Here is a 19921-nt window from a genome sequence, read left to right on the forward strand (position 1 = left end):
ATCTAATAATATATTAGGGAAGAATTCTTGCTTCTTTTTTTCTAACAGACTTAAGTTTAAAGTGAAAAATGTATTATGTTGCAAAATTACTTATAGGCTCAGATTTAAGACTATGAACTAACATACTCCAAAGCAGTGTGTCTGTCAGTGAATGAGAAAGTTAAATATTAAAGGTGATATCTAGGGAGAATTGATCAGGCACCAAGCATATTTTCTGTTTTCCTTTTCCGTTAATAAACCATTTTTTCATACTTTAAGAATTAAAGAAAGATTCTTTGTGATAAATTATTTTATTTTAATTCTGACTTCTACCATACCACATATTGTTGTGTTGTTCAGTTGCTAAATCTTATCTGACTCTTTGCAACATATAGATTTTGCAAAATTCCAAATCATACTTCCCTCATAGCTCAGTTGGTAAAGAATCCGTCTGCAGTGAAGGAGACCCCAGTTCAATTTCTGGGTCAGGAACATCCCCTGGAGAAGGGATAGGCTACCTGCTCCAGTATTCTTGGGCTTCCCTTGTTGCTCAGCTGGTAAAGAATCTGCCTGCAGTGTGGGAGACCTGAGTTCAATCACTGGGTTGGGAGGATCTCCTGAAGAAGGGAAAGGCTCCAGTATTCTGGCCTGGAGAATTCCATGGACTATATAGGCCATGGGGTCGCGAAGAGTCCGACACGACTGAGCAACTTCCACTTTCACTTTTCACTATTAAATAATACAAATTTTTAAATAATTATATAAATGGCTTGAAGAAAACTGAGCGCCAAAGAATTGATGCTTTTGAACTATGGTGTTGAAGAAAACAAGTGAGAGTCCCTTGGACTGCAAGGGGATCCAACCAGTCCATCCTAAAGGAAATCAGTCCTGAATATTCATTGGAAGGACTGATGCTGAAGCTGAAGCTCCAGTACTTTGGCCACCTGTTGCGAAGAACTGACTCATCAGAAAAGACCCTGATGGGAGGGCTTCCCTGGTGGCTCAACTGGTAAAGAATCTGCCTGCAGTGCAGGAGATCTGCGTTCGATCCCTGGGTTGGGAAGATCCCCTGCAGAAGTGAATGGCTACCCACTCCAGGATTCTGGCCTGGAGAATTCCAGGGACCTCAGTCCATGGTGCCACAAAGAGTGGACATGACGAGCAACTTTCACTTTCATTTGATGCTGGGAAAGACTGAAGGCAGGAGAAGGGGACAACAGAGGATGAGATGGTTGGATGGTATCACAGACTTTATGGACCTGAGATTGAGCAAACTCTAGGAGTTGGTGATGGACAGGGAAGCCTGATGTCCAGTCCATGGGGTCACAAAGAGTCAGACGTGACTGAGTGACTGAACTGAACTGACAAATGGCATAGTGTAATTTCTCACAACTATAGAGTCAAACAGAGGTAGTCACAGATGGGAATTTGTACACGTATTACATAACACATTTCTTATCAAACACAATTGCATTACTATTTCCATGGCAACATGAGGGATGGAAATGTTAATAATTAACAACCATAAACAGGAAGTCTTCCAACTTAACTTACTTCCTGACAGAAATGACAAGTACTGTTCATTGTGGTGCTTGTGAAAGAGCCATCCTTTGTCTTCTTGAAGTTTTAGACTAGCCATGCTTCAATAAAAGAAACATTTTAGCATATTTACTTATATGACTGTAATTTGGTGAAACAATTTTAGAAAACAATTTTGTAATACAGAGTTTTGACCAATGTTCATAGCCTTATTTCAGTAATTCCATTAGCCTATATGTAGAAAATAAGTACCGAGTTGTTATAAGAGCAAAATATTGGAAAACGTCCTTATAGTCCAATATTTTAGTTCACAGATTAGAGATTACTGTTATTGTTTTTATGTAGCTAGTTGTTAAATTTCAACTTACCCTTGTATTTATCACTTTATTTATTTACTATTCCTTCTTACAACCCAGATGTTCCTTCTTGGATCAAAATCCTTTAATGAGAATCTGCTAGTAAATGCTTATTTTTCTTTATTTTTTCCTTTTTTTCCCCCACATCTGAAAAGGGAAGCAATGATTCTCTCTGTATCCATCATATCTTAACCATCATATTTTCCTTCCATTGAATTCCTGTGCTTCATTGAAGAAAAGAGTAATTTCTTCAGATCCTTCTTTCAATTTATTATTATTTGAATGTAACTAGTCCATCATTCAACCTTGCATAGAAGGGTGTATCTCATTATCTGGATTGTGTCAGAATTGCCTAGAGAGCTAGTTAAGATTACAAAAATAGGAATACACAAGTAGACTCATCAAGGAAGGATACAGCATGAACCCTTGTGTTTTATCAAGTGATTCTGATGCCCACCAAAGTTTGAGAATCACTGCCATTGTGTTTTTAAATTTAATTACTGTGATTTTTCTTTGCCTCAAGTTGTATTCAGTCTTTTTCAGGTTTGTCTGCCCAAGTTTGATAGTCCTTTGTCAGCCTCTTAATTCCTTCTTTTATTCTTGGAATCTATTGGACACAAATACTTTTTATTCTGTATTTAATCATTATTCTATCTGTGGCCTTTGGGGGTATGATTCTATTTTGTTGAACTTTTGTTTTTGCTAATTCTTGCTAATGGTGGCTTGTTACCTTGAGTGTTTAGTTTTTTTCATTCTGGAATCACGTTCTTTGGAATGGAATTTTATCTGCAGGGATTAGTCAAGACTTTTTTTAAAAAGAACTTTTCCTCCAGAGTGAATTTGCTTTTACTTCAGCAGTACTTTTAGGCACTGCCACCAGGAACACTGTAAACTTAATTTTTGACTTGAATCTTTAGGGCCACATAGGTCTGTGAATTCAGATCTCAAACTTGATTGAAGACAGGCTTCAGGTTAGGAATGTTTCTTTTTTCTGTTCCATCCTGTGAATGGTCTTATTCAGCTTTTTGTTTTTATTTTCTACTTTTTTCCACTTAGGTTTTGCAGATCAGGCATCCTGGCTTTGATGCAGGGAAGTGGTGGTCTCTGATCCTCTTCTTGCCCTGTTTCTGACATTTGGTTTTGCCTGCCTATGTGGCCCATTGGAAACTAGGATCTAGGCTAATATAAATCAGCCTACACCCTCCAGACAAACTTGGTTCCAGTGCTCACTCACACCTAAAGTCAGACATTTTTATTCCTGGCCTCTGAGGAGTTTCCTTATTTTCCTTTCAGCACAGCTATGTAATATTACATGTATTTTTAAAATTATTTTAAATATTTTACCCAGCATTTTTAGTTGTATTACCCTGGGAGAGGAGTCTATGACCATCCAGTATGCCATCTTACTGAAAATGGAACACTCGAATCTTGGTGTAGGATTTTGAAAGTTAGTTCTCTAATACCAGGGCAGCATAATTTTGTGAAGAATAAAATATTGTATTATTTATTATAACTATATATTACATATGATTATATATTACACATATAATTATATGTCTTAGCCTGGGCCTTAGTTTCCAATGGGCCACATAGGCAGGAGTCAGGAAGCAAAAACAAATGTCACAAATAGGGCAAGAGGAGGGATCAGAGATCACTGCTTCCCTCTACCAAAGCTAGATGCCTGATATGTAAAAAAAAAAACAAACCTGTAAAATTTTTTATAATTCTCTGTCTGATTTTAGAAAGAAATTTTACTGATTCAATAGCAACTGAAAGAGCTTTTCACTTAAATATGTTTATTTACTTTGGATATTAGCAGCTTACGGCATTACTTTTATTAACTCTAACTAATGAACTTTTTTATACTTTTAGAAGGTAATTGAGTTCTATGTTCAAAATGAAAATTCAGTGGACAAGTGGAAAAAACCTTTAGTAATTGATAAACTCAAGGTAAGAAAAATAAGAGAACCTTAAAACTGGACAATTTATATGCAGGTTTTTTTTGAGAACTTTAGTTTGTTGTCGCTTCTCTTGTTATATATGTAGAGGATAATTATATCAATTATAACTTGTGTTATATATGTAGAGGATAGTTATTCGAGTATACTTTTTAAAAAGAAATTTAAAAATAGAATCTGTAACATACAAATTAGTTTACATAGTGTGTTGTGTGTGATATATAATGAAGACAGCTTCTTATAGCTATTCAAATTAAAAATACAATCAACACTTTCACTTGAGACTGAAGTTGAGGCAGAGTATTTGTCCCACATAGGCTTAATCCAAATTTCATGTTTTCAAATGGTAACACATGTTAGAAATTGAAGTGCACAAAATAGTGTATTTGGCATAATTATACTCAAATGGAAGAGATTTTATAATAGCTATGATTCAATAAGAAGCACTCAAGTAACTAAATTTAGTTTTTCAGCCAAATATAAGGAAGCTTTGTGGAAAAGTCATTTATTTAACCATTGAGAAAATGTTGATTTATAATGAATTAATGACTGCACATTGTAGGATATGATGAAATAATTTCATAAGTTTGAAAGGCACAAATACCAATATCTTTTAAAAGTAGACTATTTTAGGTTGTGATAAATTATGGTCACTCTGGCATATTCATCATCTTGACAGGAAATGGCCAAAGCAGAAGGCCTCTGGAACTTGTTTTTGCCAGCTGTAAGCGGTCTCACCCAGGTGGACTATGCCTTGATTGCTGAAGAAACAGGAAAATGCTTTTTTGCTCCAGATATCTTTAATTGCCAAGCACCAGGTTACAACATTATTTTAAAGCATAACTTTTCTCAGATATTTTAAGCAGTGTTTAAAATTTCTCTGTTTTTTAACAAGGAAATTTTTCTACACAAAGTCATTGATTTATAAATTTGTAATTTTACTTTTTACTTTCATTTAAATGTTAAAAAATGGATCTAATGTTCTCATTGTATTATTCTTTTATTAAACATCATTACATTGAGTATTAGTGAATAGAAGTTACCATCAAAGGGATTGGCATTATAAAGTTTCCTTTTTTCTGACTCAGTATTAAATATATCTATGGTTAGTTAGAATGAATAGAATTTTTAAATCTTTTGGTTAGCCTCACTGTCTCTCCATTTACTTGCTCATTCTTTATCAGTTGCCTACTATATGCTAAGTACCATTTTAGGAACTCCAGATAGATCATGAAACAAAATATACAGTTTTCTGCCCTCATGGAGCTGACATTCTAATAAAAAACAAAAATAAACACCAGATAAATAAGTAATTTTACAGTAAGTTTGAAGATGAAAAGTTCTTTGGAAGAAAAAACCCAGTGAGGTAGGGAAGTGCTGGAATGCTGAGAGATGCGGAATATGTATTACAATTTATTATTAAGATGAAAGGCACAGGATAGGCCTTATTGAAAACCTGACATTTGGTAAAGACTTAAAGAGGGTGAGAGAGTCAGCCATGCTTAGATCTGAAGGGATAGTTTTCATAGCATAGAGAACATAAAATACAAAGGCCTTAAAGCTTGAATGTGATTGGTGTATTTTAGGAATAACCCAGGAGGTTATTGTGGCAGGGAAAGAAAAGTAGAAGATATCAGAGGGAAAGGGTCTTACATGTGTCTTAACAGGCAGATGACAGCTTATACTTTAATGAAATGGACATTTGAGCAGAGGAGTGACAAGATGCCTCTTAATTTTTAAAGGATCCCTTTGGCTGCCATGTTGAGAATTAACAAAAACAGAAGGATATAAGCAGGGAGTCTTGTTGTGATGGTCCTGAGCAATGGATGAGAGGGATATGTTCAGAGAAGTAGCAGTGAAAATAGTGAGAAGCGAAAGATTCTAACTGTATTTTGAAGGCAGAGCTAAGAGGATTTCCTGGTTGGTTTTGGGGTATTAATGGAAGAATCAAGGATGCCTTCAAGGACTTCAGTTCAGTTGCTCAGTTGGGTCCGACTCTTTGTGACCCCATGAATTACAGCAGGCCAGGCCTCCCTATCCATCACCAACTCCCAGAGTTCACTCAAACTCATGTCCATCAAGTTGGTAATGCCATCCAGCCATCTCAACCTCTGTCGTCCCCTTCTCCTCCTGCCCCCAATCCCTCCCAGCATCAGAGTCTTTTCCAATGAGTCAACTCTTCGCATGAGGTGGCCCAAGTACTGGAGTTTCAGCTTCAGCATCATTCCTTCCAAAGAACACCCAGGGCTGATCTCCTTTAGAATGGACTGGTTGGATCTCCTTGCCATCCAAGGGACTCTCAAGAGTCTTCTCCAACACCACAGTTCAAAAGCATCAATTCTTCATAGCTCACACAGTCCCAACTCTCACATCCATACATGACCACAGGAAAAACCATGGCCTTGACTAGATGGACGTGAGTCTGAGTGGACTCCAGGAGTTGGTGATGGACAGGGAGGCCTGGCGTGCTGCGATTCATGGGGTTGCAGAGTCGGACACAGCTGAGCGACTGAACTGAACTGATTATGTTTAGTCTATGGCCATGCCACCCTGAACACACTTGACCTCATCTATTATGTTTCAAAATATTTTTGTTGGTAAATATTAAAAAGATTCATGTCTTTTATCGATATAAAGTTTGAATTCATATTAGTACATTTTTAAATGCAAAATAAATGCTTTTCTTTATTACATGTAGACACAGGGAACATGGAGGTGCTCCACCTATATGGAAGTGAGAAACAGAAGCAGCAGTGGCTAGAGCCTCTTCTTCAAGGGAGTATTACCTCCTGCTTCTGTATGACAGGTAAGAGCAAATCAGTCACATTCTCCCATTGTACACTCTTGAGGTTATATGGAGGAACTAAAGAAATGTGGAATGTGGCTTTGTGTTTAGGCAAATTTTCCTGTGACCAGAAATATGAATGTGTTTGTTGTGAGCCCAGTTTTAATATTTTGGCATTTTTAAATGTGCAGAATAAAATCATCCTCCACTTTGGGAGGATACCAAATGTTTTCTGGTAGCCTGCTTTAGCAGCAGAGTACCAGGTCACCTGACCTGCCTCTTGAGAAATCTGTATGCAGGTCAGGAAGCAACAGTTAGAACTGGACATGGAACAACAGACTGGTTCCAAATAGGAAAAGGAGTACGTCAAGGCTGTATATTGTCACCCTGCTTATTTAACTTCTATGCAGAGTACATCATGAGAAACGCTGAGCTGGAAGAAACACAAACTGGAATCAGGATTGCCGGGAGAAATATCAATAACCTCAGATATGCAGATGACACCACCCTTAAGGCAGAAAGTGAAGAGGAACTGAAAAGCCTCTTGATGAAAGTGAAAGAGGAGAGTGAAAAAGTTGGCTTAAAGCTCAACATTCAGAAAACGAAGATCATGGCATCTGGTCCCATCACTTTATGGGAAATAAATGGGGAAACAGTGGAAACAGTGTCAGACTATTTTTTGGGGTTCCAAAATCACTGCAGATGGTGACTGCAGCCATGAAGTTAAAAGACACTTACTCCTTGGAAGGAAAGTTATGACCAACCTAGATAGCATATTCAAAAGCAGAGACATTACTTTGCCAACTAAGGTCCGTGTAGTCAAGGCTATGGTTTTTCCTGTGGTCATGTATGGATGTGAGAGTTGGACTGTGAAGAAAGCTGAGCGCCACAGAATTGATGCTTTTGAACTGTGGTATTGGAGAAGACTCTTGAGAGTCCCTTGGACTGCAAGGAGATCCAACCAGTCCGTTCTGAAGGAGATCAGCCCTGGGATTTCTTTGGAAGGAATGATGCTAAAGCTGAAACTCCAGTACATTGGCCATCTCATGCGAAGAGTTGACTCATTGGAAAAGACTCAGATGCTGGGAGGGATTGGGGGTAGGAGGAGAAGGGGACGACCAAGGATAAGATGGCTGGATGGCATCACTGACTCGATGGACTTGAGTCTGAGTGAACTCTGGGAGATGGTGATGGACAGGGAGGCCTGGCGTGCTGCGATTCATGGTGTCGCAAAGAGTCAGACACGAATGTGCAACTGAACTGAACTGAACTGAAACCTAGTTTCGTAATCTTTTGACTTGCATTTAAAATTGCCTTCTAAGGACATTTAAGATCTTTTTTACCTTAGAATATGAAACATTCATCTTTGTGATAATTTTATACTGACACTTAAAAAGTACTCCACTCTGCCATAAATTGAAAAAAATAGAACTTTTACCCATGTTGGTCATATAGCTCAAATTATAAATTATAATCATGTGGGCTGATGAAAGTAGGAGCATGTTAATAAAAGTGGGTCTTGGTATATTTGTACATAGGAAACAGTTATTAAGAACTCTTACTCAAAGAACAAAGTCATTGTTTTGTAATTGAGTTAGAATTAAACTAAGTTTCATCTGGCCATAAATTTATCAGAATTTATTATCCCTCTGTAACACTGAATGCATTTATAATAGTAAAACTGGGACCTCCCTGGTGGTACAGTGGATACAAATCCACCTGCCAGTGCAGGGGACATGGTGTGATCCCTGATCCAGGAAGATTCCACATGCTGCAGAGCAACTAGACTCGTGCATCCCAACTACTGAAGCCCATGCACCTAGAGCCTGTGCTCTACAGCAGGAGAAGCCACCACAGTGAGAAGCTTGTGCACTGCAACTGGAGGGCAGCCCACGCTCTCCACAACCAGAGAAAGCCAGTGCACAAAAACAAAGACCCAGCACAACCATAAATATAAATTTAAAAAAAAACAACTCAAGTAGACAGCTCCTTTTCTAAAGAAAGAGTGTCTCTAGTTTTAGAAGGGGAACACATAAACTATTTGAAGGATACTGCTCAGAAGAGCAGCATATTAACAAATGCAGATTACTATGATTTAGAACTAGCCTGTTAAGTTCTAAAATGCAATGCTGTAAAGCAGTCTTGTAAAGCTGTCCTATGGAAGGCTTTCTGAAGACAGTAAATCTAGAGCTAGTTTTACAGAATGCAACATAGATCGATGACAGCATTACTGATGGGATCTGCAAGGCACAGTTAGAAGCTGTTTAAGATACTACAGAAATAGTGTCAGAGATGTAGAAAACAAGCTATGGTTACCAAGGGAGCAAGCGGCAGAGAGGGGTAAATTGAGAGACTGGGATTGACATACACACACACACATACACACACACACACGTATATAATAGATAACTTGTATATAGCCTACTGTATAGCACAGGGAGCTAATGACCTGTATGGGAAAAGAATCTAAAAAAGAGTGGATATTATGATTCACTTTTCTGTACAGCAGAAACTAATACAACATTGTAAATCAAATATACTCCCAAAAAATTAATTTAAAAGAAAGTTGGTTAATATACTAAACCTACGGTGATCAAGACCATCCCCAAGAAAAAGAAATGCAAAAAGGCAAAATGATTGTCTGAGGAGTCCTTACAAATAGCTGTGAAAAGAAGAGAAGCAAAAGGCAAAGGAGAATAGGAAAGATAGACCCATTTGAATGCAGAGTGCCAAAGAATAGCAAGGAAAAATAAGAAAGCCTTCCTCAGTGATCAATGCAAAGAAATAGAGGAAGACAATAGAACGAGAAAGACTAGAGATCTCTTCAAGAAAATTAGAGATACCAAGGGAACATTTCATGCAAAGATGGGCTCGATAAAGGACAGAAATGGTCTGGACCTAACAGAAGCAGAAGATATTAAGAAGAGGTGGCAAGAATACACAGAAAAACTATACAAAAAAGATCTTCACGACTGAGATAATCACAATGGTGTGATCACTCACCTAGAGCCAGACATTCTGGAATGCAAAGTCAAGTGGGTCTTAGGAAGCATCACTACAAACAAAGCTAGTGGAGGTGATGGAATTCCAGTTGAGCTATTTCAAATCCTAAAAGATGATGCTGTGAAAATGCTGCAGTCAATATGGCAGCAAATTTGGAAAACTCAGCAGTGGCCACAGGACTAGAAATGGTCAGTTTTCATTCCAATCTCAAAGAAAGGCAATGCCAAAGAATGCTCAAACTACCACACAATTGCACTTATCTCACATACTAGTAAAGTAATGCTCAAAATTCTCCAAGCCAGGCTTCAAGAGTACATGACCCATGAAATTCCCGATGTTCAAGCTGGATTTAGAAAAGGCAGAGGAACCAGAGATCAAATTGCCAACATTTGTTAGATCATCAAAAAAGAGAGAGTTCCAGAAAAACATCTACTTCTGCCTTATTGACTATGCCAAAGCCTTTGACTGTGTGGATCACAACAAACTATGAAAAATTCTTCAAGAGATGGGAATACCCAACCACCTGACCTGCCTCCTGAGAAATCTGTATGCAGGTCAGGAAGCAACAGTTAGAACTGGACATGGAACAACAGACTGGTCCAAATTGGGAAAGGAGTACATCAAGGCTGTATATTGTCACCCTGCTTATTAAACTTATATGCAGAGTACATTAAAAAAAAATATGTCAGGCTGGATGAAGCACAAGCTGGAATCAAGACTGCCAGGAGAAATATCAGTAACCTCAGATATGCAGATGACACCACCCTTATGGCAGAAAGGGAAGAAGAACTGAAGAGTCTCTCTATGAAAGTGAAAAATTTGGCTTAAAACTCAACTTTCAGAAAACTAAGATCATAGCATCCGGTCCCATCATTTCATGGCAAATAGATGGGGGAATAATGGAAATAGTGACAGACGTTATTTTCTTGGTCTTCAAAATCACTGCAGATAGTGACTGCAGCCATGAAATTAAAAGATGCCTGCTCATTAGAAAAAAAATTATGACCAACCTAGACAGCATATTCAAAAGCAGAGACATTACTTGGCCAACAAATGTCCATCTAGTCAAGGCTATGGTTTTTCCAGTGGTCATGTATGGATGTGAGAGTTGGACTATAAAGAAAGCTGAGCACCAAATAATTGATGCTTTTGAACTGTGGTGTTGAAGAAGACTCTTTGAGAGTCCCTTGGACTGCAAGGAGATTCAACCAGTCCATTCTAAAGGAAATCAGTCCTGAATATTCATTGGAAGGACTGATACTTTGGCCATCTGATACAAACTCTGATGCTGGGAAAGATTGAAGGCACGAGGAGAAGGGGATGACAGAGGATGAGATGGTTGGATGGGATCACTGACTCAATGGACATGAGTTTGTGTAAGCTCCAGGAGTTGGTGATGGACAGGGAAGCTTGGCACGCTGCCGTCCATGGGGTTGCAAAGAGTTGGACACGACTGAGTGACTAAACTGAACTGATGGTGGGGAAATCTGGCTTGCAAATACAGGTTTCCACTGTGGGAAGTAAACAATGATATTTTCAATGTATGTTTGATGATTAGGGAGAGGATTAAGTGAGTTGTAACCCAAGTCATATGTCACTGAGTAAGCCAAAACCACACAATTTTGATAGCTGATCTGAGTTGTTCTAAATATTTCATTCATTCTCTCGGTGCACATTTATTGAATACCTACTATGTGTAATGGTAGGAAGATGAAAAAGACAAAGATGCCTCTGTCATCAAAGAGTTCACATTTCTTTGAGTGTCTTTTATAAACCAGTAGTATCTGCCGGCCTGTAAATTCAGCCTTTGCTTATTTGTAGAGCCCGATGTAGCTTCAAGTGATGCCGCAAATATTGAATGTAGCATCCAGCGAGATGGAGACAGCTATATAATTAATGGCAGGAAATGGTGGAGCAGTGGTGAGTATTCATAATGATCCTTCATGCCAGATGCTGTGCTAGAATAATAAGATACATAGTTATTCCTTTCATGACCACAGTTCTTTAAATTCTACCTTTGAAAGCATTTTCAAATTTAGAAATAGTTGATAAAAGGAAGAAAGCTGAGCGCTGAAGAACTGATGCTTTTGAACTGTGTTGTTGAAGAAGACTCTTGAGATTCCCTTGGACTGCAAGGAGATCCAGCCAGTCCATTCTAAAGCAGATCAGTCCTGGGTGTTCATTGGAAGGACTGATGCTAAAGCTGAAACTCCAATACTTTGGCCACATCATGAGAACAATTGACTCATTGGAAAATACTCTGATGCTGGGAGGGATGGGGGGCAGGAGGAAAAGGGGACGACAGAGGATGAGATGGCTGGATGGCATCACCAACTCGATGGACATGAGTTTGAGTAAACTCCAGGAGTTGGTGATGGAAAGGGAGGCCTGGCATGTTGTGATTCATGGGGTCGCAAGGAGTCGAACACGACTGAGCTGAACTGAACCAATAAAAGGAAAGTAATCTTAATGTCTTGATTAGGCAATGTTTATTTTAAGAACAGAAAACATCTATTTTTTTTACAGTTGGTGAGGTAAAAATTTATATTAGTACATACCATGTTTAGCCATTGTCATTTCTACCAAAATTAAATTTTAGTATGGGCATATTACCTGGACTATAATAATTTATACATAATTTTTGAAGAGATAAGCAATACATGTTATTAAAATTTATTTGTGGTACATATTTTCATTGCTTAAAAATACAAGTGTTTAAGTGAAAAGTAAGAGTCTTTACATATAGGAAAAAATTTAGTCAACCCTCAGTAATAGAATCACATAAGTGGATAAATCCTTTAGGCAATTATAAAAATTAAAACCTGTGCTTGTCTGAGGATTGCTTCTAGAGTATACATGATAAGTCTAATAGGATAACCAGCTTATTACTAAAGAAAGTTGACATAAAAGTAAATTATACGTTAAGAAACTTACTATTAATACATTAAAATGGCCAGAAAAGCTTTTTTTTTTTGCTAGTTTTTATTCTTTCTGGAGTTTTATGAAATCACTTACACATTAGAAACAGGAAAAAGAAAAAGACAGCCAGAAAGCTTCTTTTTTTATTTCTGATTGCTAATTTTTACTCTTTCTCAAGTTTTATGAAATCACTTACACATTAGGAACAGGAAAAAGAAAAAGTCATTAAATGTTGCTGCATGATTATTCAAGTATTAAAATTATGCAGGAAAATTGTTATATTAAAATTTAGATAATTTAAAATAACTGTAAATGACCCTTAAATTAAACCTCTTTAATAATCTGTTTTAGATGACCTAACTTGTAGTGTTTTTCTTATGTATGACTGTTAATACTATTTTCTTATATGGTTAGCTTTAATTTCTATGTTTTATGAATTTATTATTTTGTTTCCTCTTTTTCTTGGCTTCTACCCCACTCCCCTTTCCCGCCCCAACCTCTTCATTGCTACAAGTTGCCACCACAGTGTTTGAAATTTGAATTTCTGAAAAATGCAGATGTTTGATGCAGATGCAAATGTTCTCAGCGGGAAGCATCATTCATGTGTATTGAAGCAAGAGAGAGTTGAGTCTTATATTTAAATGCTGAACGTACTGGTTGGCTCTGTAGCATCTTCAGATTCGAAAGGAATCTCCTCCACATTTTGTCTTTGTCTTCTCCAGGATCCATATTTCTTGGCAACTTTCATGATGTAGTTTTTAAAAGAGGTTCCCATGAAAACATACAGGACTGGGTTGAGGCAGCTGTGGAAGAGTGCAATACTCTCTGTGATTTGGATGGCAACATCCATGCGTTTGCTCATGTCACAGTCAGTGATTAGGGAGTAGATGATGTCTATGGCTTGGCAGAACTTGACAATGTTATAAGGTAATTGAGTGATGATGAAAACTATGACCACTGTGAGCAGAACTTTGAGGGGCTGAGATTTTTTAATATTAGGCATCTTGATGAGTGTCTTTGCCGTGATGAAGTAGCACACTGCCATGATAAGAAAGGGTATTACAAATCCAATGCAGATTTCCAGGATTTGAATTGATGCTTTCATTGATGTTCCTAGGTGGTATGGAAAGATGGGAATGCACCTAGCTTTATGATTTACTGTATAAAAAACCAACTGAGGGATACTCAACAAGATGGCAGCCACCCAGACACAGAAACAGATGACCCAGCATGGTTTTCCCACTCCCAATTGACTGGGAGCTTTAGTTACTGCCCAGTATCTGTCTGTGCTGATACAAGCCAGAAACTGCATTCCAGACACAAAATTGACTGTGTACAAGGCTGAAGTGACTTTGCACATGATTTTCCCTAAAACCCACCCATGAACTGCATTAACTGCCCAAAAAGGCAAAGTGAATAGAAGGAGTAAATCTGCCACTGCCAAATTCAGGATGTACACATCTGTTTTGGTTCTCCGCTTTTTGTAATAGGCATAAATCGCCACTACAGTGGAATTGCCTGCAAGTCCAATGATGAAAGCTATTGTGAAGAAGGCAGGTAGGAAAACTTTTGCAAATTTTCTGACCTCTTCTTTTATACAGATCACTTCATACTGACTATAGTCATGAGTGTCATTCGTTTCATTTTCCTCATAATAGTAATCTGTTGACTGGTTGTATTCCAAAGCCATGGTTCCAATCTAAATGGCAAAAAGAATACAGTATATTTATTTTAATATTGCTTAAATGGAAACACTTCTGCTCTAGCATATGTTTTATGCTTTTATTAGAGAATAGTTTGTTGCCATAACATACGTGAGCCTGAGTCTGCCACTCTTTGAAACTCTTTAATGGAAGTCACATTGGAGTATATCCTCAAGAGTAGTTTTTCACCGCTTGTTTTTACAAGTCTGTATAGGAAATGGGATTTACAGATGGAAGATAAAAAATAATACCCTGGGAAATGTTCTTAATCATTAAGCCCTAAAGCTTTTACATACACAACTTTGTGATTCTTATGCAGTATATCAACAATAAATTAAAATAAATTATTTAAAATAAATATTTTACTTATATTTATTCATGAATTTATTTTAAATTAAGTTAAATTATCTCAGAATTGTACTTAGTTTTAGTTGTTGGCTTTTATAAAACAAAGTCTGCTCCAGTTAGCTTCCCTCCAAAGCTTGCCACTGCATGCTGATTGTAAACTACTATTTGATAGAACTGTTGTTCCACTAGTCACCTAAGCCTTAAGCCTGCACCATCCTTGATTCCTCTCTTATCTTCATCCCTTCATCCAAGATTTTCAGTCTGCTCCTAAATTCTGATTTTAAAATCTGTCTCTTCCTTTTCACATAATTGAGCCACATTATTACCTGGCCTATTACAATGTCTTCCCAACTGGTATCCTACTGTTCTCATTCCTTCTTACCCCTTCCTTGTCAAAAACATGTTTCTTACTGCCATCAGTGTGCTCTGTCTCTAACATGTCAGTCTTATCACTCTCCTGCTTAGCTCCTCACCTAAAAGACACATCTCTCTGAAAGATACAATCTAAGTTCTTTACCATGATACCCAAAGCTCCATAATGTAGTCCTACCCATGGTTCCTGTACCCCCTCTACTGTACACCTTACACTGCAGACGATGATAATACTGATTTGCCAGTGGTTTGGGGGCACACACCATGCCGTAGTATGCATCTACATCATTACTCATTCTGCTCTTTTATCTGATATGCTATTTCCTTCCCGTCCCTTGAAAGGCCATTTCCTATTCAGTTAACTCAAATTTCACTTTTCTAGAAGACTTTCCCAATCCAATAACTGTATCTATGTATCAATTGTATCTACATATCAAAGAACTGACCTGGTCCTGTGGAGTTTCCCAAACTATCTTTTCCCTCTATGGTCTAAGTTCCCTAAGACTGTGACCTATTGGATTTCTGTTTGTAATTAATAACTGAAGAGAGTGCCTGGTACACTCTAGGTTGCCAGCAAATATTTCTCAACTACAACATTTACTAGTAAGTATAAAGCTGTTACTCTAGGAATGGAAAGATGATATTCCAGGAATCTCGTGTCTCATCATTAAGTTATTCTACTATGTTGTCAATTAATACCCTGTAGTATTAAGATAAGCTTGCACAAAATTCACATTTTAAAATATATATAATAATAACTTTAAGTGTTTTTATTAGCGCTAAGCTTTGTTATGCTTTTTCCTTAGCCCTTCTGTCTTTCTTGGATTATTTTTTGTCCTTGGAAGAATCTCAAATGTTCTTATAGAATCATTAATGAAGAAATTATTTTCAAAACAGTACACCAGCTTATGCTACATTTTCAAAAGAATATTCTTATACTTGCTAACCTTTTGTAAATGAGTAAAGCAAAATGAAGAAGGCTACATAGAGGAAAAATACCACATAGAACTGCTTTCATTTTATAAAAACCAGGTGCTCACAATTTAAAATGACTGTTTTATCCTTATAGTTATTTGAAAAGTTCCAATCTAGAAGACCACTCTAGGGTTCATTTTCTTATATGTTAATTATTAACACAATATGAACTTTGTTCTTTCCTTCCCTTTTATCACAGAAATCTTAAACCTGGTGATAAGGTATAATATGGCCAAACAGTAAAAGATATTAAGGAAAGATATTTTAAAAGAATTAATCATACTAAAAAATGAGTAAATAAAAATAAAACTGGAAATTATTTGCAGAAGTGATCCTTCTGGCAGATAAATAGAAACACATTTAAATGTCTTTATAATTATTACAAGAATTTTAAAAATTGGTGTTTATAAAACAAAGCAAGAAAAAAAATGGTATAGCAAAACCTGTTATTAACAAAGCTTTATAGGCAAGTGATGGTATTAAAATAATATTTTCTTCTGGCTATATTCATATTTTTAAGGTTGAAGTGTATAACTTTTCAAGTAGCTCTTTTTTGCACATGTAAAGTTTTATGCCTCAACTCCCTCTGCATAGGTAAATATACAAAATCTTTGGGCTTTAAAAAAAAGTCATATCCAACTCTGAATGAAAAAGAAAGAAAAAAACCAACCTGTTTCAGTAGGCAGACAGGAGCAATCTTGAATGCAGAGAGTAAAATCAAATGACAGTCTCTAACTCAGACTACTTTTGTTTTCGTTTTTACACCCCGCCTTTGTCTTACATCCAGGAGGGCTTTCCGGAAATGTAATCTTGTGAGCACTTGATCTTCTATTTATGTATAACCGTCCTGTGAAGTCATATCCAAGTTCTTAAGTATCCTTGGTTATAAACTTGAAAGAATTCAATCTTGTTTCAAAAGCTACAGACCTTTCCAAGTTTCCACTTAACTGAAGGGAATGGGAACATGTCTGCAGCTGAGGTACTGACTGCCAAACCAAGAGAATTCACCAGAGCACCTCAAGGCAGCTAATAAGTACTTGTAGGTAGTATCTAGACAAATACTGTCTAAAATTATTTTATCTAGGAAAGAAAACAAAAATGATTGTAATTAAGACAATTATCTTTTTGAAGACTAAATTATCAAAAATAAATTCTGAGTAATTAGTAGAATTTAAATTTTTATACCAGATCATTTTATATTTTATTAATACTTAAACTGTGAGACTCTCCTTGGCTTCACTGAGCTCCTCCTCTGTCCTTGACCCCAGAGTATGCCTTTCCCCATGACTTTAAATTCTTGTGCCTTCTTGTAATCTTCATTGACCAGCCACAAACTTTTCACATCCTTCTGCCTGGGAAGCCTATCTCAGCTGTCTCCCGCTCCCCCCATTTCCAAACAAATGAAAGTTAGAGAAAGAAATGCATGCAGATTTAACACTAGTAGACTGACCTGGACTCTCCTCACATTTGCATAACAGTTCCCTTATTTACTTTCTCAGAGGAGACTAGGCTTAGAAGTTATTTCAGACCCATTCCTTTTTTTCTCTAAGCAGTTGATCTAATATTCCTGTTGATTCACAGAAAAGAAGCTCTAGGTCACTGAGGTCTTCACCTTCAGACAGTGTATGTCTGAGGGTACAGCCAGGTTCTCCTCCTTGTTATCTACCAGTCTTTGAGGAAGAGTTATTTGCATGCAGCTAAACCATCTAACCAAGAAAAAAAATACCTAGATTTGCAGTGTTTGCCATTCTTCATGGTGTAAATACTCCCACCATGGCCAGTTTCAGCTACCAATGTGAATTCACTGAGGGCAACTTTGCCAAGAGATGAGTATTTTCAGCCTTTCTTAGGAGGCTCTAGCACAATTCTTCAAAGGAGGCATCTCTTCTCCTTACCATTGCTGATCATTACTCTGATCTCTTACGAAGGATACTGCTCTTAATATTATCCCTGCCCTCTCTAGGGGCTTCCCAGGTGGCTCTGTTGTAACCACGCATTCCGGGAAACAAACTCACTCAGAAGGACAATGCAGATAGTGGAGTGCAGTTTATTATACCGGTGGGCCCAAGGCAGAGTCTCCTCTTAGCCAAGGAACCCTACCAGCATTTGTGAAAATCTTTTATACCCCATGTGTACATGTCCAAACCTACCACCCCAAATTCCTTGAGACTTACATAAACCAAGGAAAATACAATCCCCAAAACCCCATCATTCATGTGCTATGTGCTTATGTGCTCAAACAGTCAAACAGTTAGCCAATAATCAATAAACCTGAGGTTACACCCCAATAGATACAGAAAAATTTATGGCCTGTCTGGAGGAAGGGGTGATTAGTGTATGTTTTCTCTTTGGTGATGAGTAACCTAGATATGATCTTCAAAGTTCTCCTGTCTGGAGGGGGTCTTATCCTTCTGTTGTGTTTTCATAGGCACTAAACACAGAGTTCAGAATCCACTGGAAAGGTGGCCAAGCATGATCAGCATGAACAGGCCTAAGATGGAGTCCAGGCCCTATGAATTCCTTCTTCAGCTCAGTGGTAAAGAATCAGCCTCCCAATGCAGGAGATGCAGGAAGCACAGGTTCGATCCCTGAGCAGGGAAGATCCCCTGGGGTAGGAAATGGCAACCCACTCCAGAATTGTTGTCTAGGAAATCCCATGAGCAGAGGAGCCTAAGTACAGGGAGTCACAAAAGAGTCAGACGCAACTGAGCATACATGCACACCCTCTCTAGACTCTCTGGTCTTTCGCTTTCTCTTACCTTTTATTCTTTTTTTTCTTATGTATTTTGGGGCCAGGTGGAAGCAAACAAGCAACTTCCACTAAATTCTTAGAATGATCTATAAGTTCCCACAAGGTCTGCCTCCATCCCTCATTACTTCTCTGACTTATTTCCTTTTACTCACCCCTTTGCTTGCTTATTCTGCCGCACCAGCCTCCATGCTGTTTTGAAATGTACCAGGCACATTCCTTCTTAGGGCTTTTGTATTGGCTCCTCTATCTGCCTGGAATGTGCTTTCTTTTAATATCCACAAGGTTCACTCCCTCATGTCTTTCAAGTCTTTGTCCAATCACCACCTCCTCATTGAGGCAACCTCTGACTATTCTATTTAAAATACTGTCACAAAACAAATGAACAAACATTAAACAAAACAGAAACAGTTATAGATACAAACAAAAAACAGATGTTTGCCAGATGGGAGGAGGAAGATGGGGGAAAGAAATAGGTGAGGGAGATTAAGAGATTACAAACTCTTAAGAAGGAATTACAAACTTCTAGTTGCAAAATAAATGAATCATGGGGATGAAATGTACAGTGTAAGGAGTATAGTCAATAACTAAGTAATTTTTGTATGGTGACATATCATAACTAGGTTTATCATAGTGGTCACTTTAAAATGTATAGAAATATCCAATCACTATGTCATATTATGGGAACTAATATAAAGTCATAGGTCAATTGTACTTTGAAAACAAACAACCATTTAAAAAAAGAGATCAGATATGTGGTTATCACAGGCAGGTGTGGGTGTGTGTGCATGCTCAGTCACACCCAACTCTTTAATATCCATACTACATATTGAATTAATGTTTTATATGATTGGGGGGGGGGGCGGGCGTTGACCGTGCTGCATGGCTTGTGGGATCTTGGTTCCCTCACCATGGATCAAACCCATGACTGCTACACTGGAAGTGTGGAGTCTTAACCACTGGATCACCAGAGAAGTCCTGTATATGAGTTTTTTACTTAGCATTTTTGCTTAAGTGTTATGCCAAACTCCCTATAAATGACATTTTTATGTTATGCCAAACTGCCTATAAATGACATTTTTAGTAGCTAAATAATATTTTGTTGTGTGGATTATCATAATTTGCCTTACTGTTCAACTATTATAAGATTTTTTCTAGTGTTTTGCTATTACAAATAATGTTAAAGAGAGTATCTTTGTAGATGTAGTAGGAAATGGTACTTAATCTTATCTTCC

The 19921-nt window shown here is 37.5% G+C and overlaps 2 protein-coding genes across 2 annotated transcripts in view; one reads left to right on the forward strand and one right to left on the reverse strand.

Moving 5' to 3' along the window:
• The window catches only part of ACAD11 (acyl-CoA dehydrogenase family member 11), a 113760-nt gene that overhangs the window by 62661 nt on the left and 31178 nt on the right, over positions 1-19921 (forward strand). Inside the window, exons 10-13 of the mRNA XM_018051271.1 lie at positions 3747-3824; positions 4512-4650; positions 6531-6638; positions 11442-11540. Of these exons, the coding sequence (XP_017906760.1) occupies positions 3747-3824; positions 4512-4650; positions 6531-6638; positions 11442-11540 (424 nt within the window). The remainder of the gene's footprint in view (positions 1-3746; positions 3825-4511; positions 4651-6530; positions 6639-11441; positions 11541-19921) is intronic.
• Positions 12670-18934, reverse strand: ACKR4 (atypical chemokine receptor 4). Its single transcript, XM_005675607.3, has 3 exons — positions 18842-18934; positions 16608-17017; positions 12670-14238 (listed from the first exon to the last, which is right to left on the reverse strand). The coding sequence occupies exon 3, from the start codon at positions 14227-14229 to the stop codon at positions 13177-13179; it is 1053 nt and encodes a 350-aa protein (XP_005675664.3). The 5' UTR covers positions 14230-14238; positions 16608-17017; positions 18842-18934; the 3' UTR covers positions 12670-13176.

The sequence above is a fragment of the Capra hircus genome, chromosome 1, assembly GCF_001704415.2.
Source record: "Capra hircus breed San Clemente chromosome 1, ASM170441v1, whole genome shotgun sequence".
Classification (NCBI taxonomy): Eukaryota; Metazoa; Chordata; class Mammalia; order Artiodactyla; family Bovidae; genus Capra; species Capra hircus.

What these genes read in the sequence shown, in the direction of transcription:
- ACKR4 (XM_005675607.3), bottom strand. Translation starts at nt 14,229, where the DNA reads ATGGCTTTGGAATACAACCAGTCAACAGATTACTATTATGAGGAAAAT.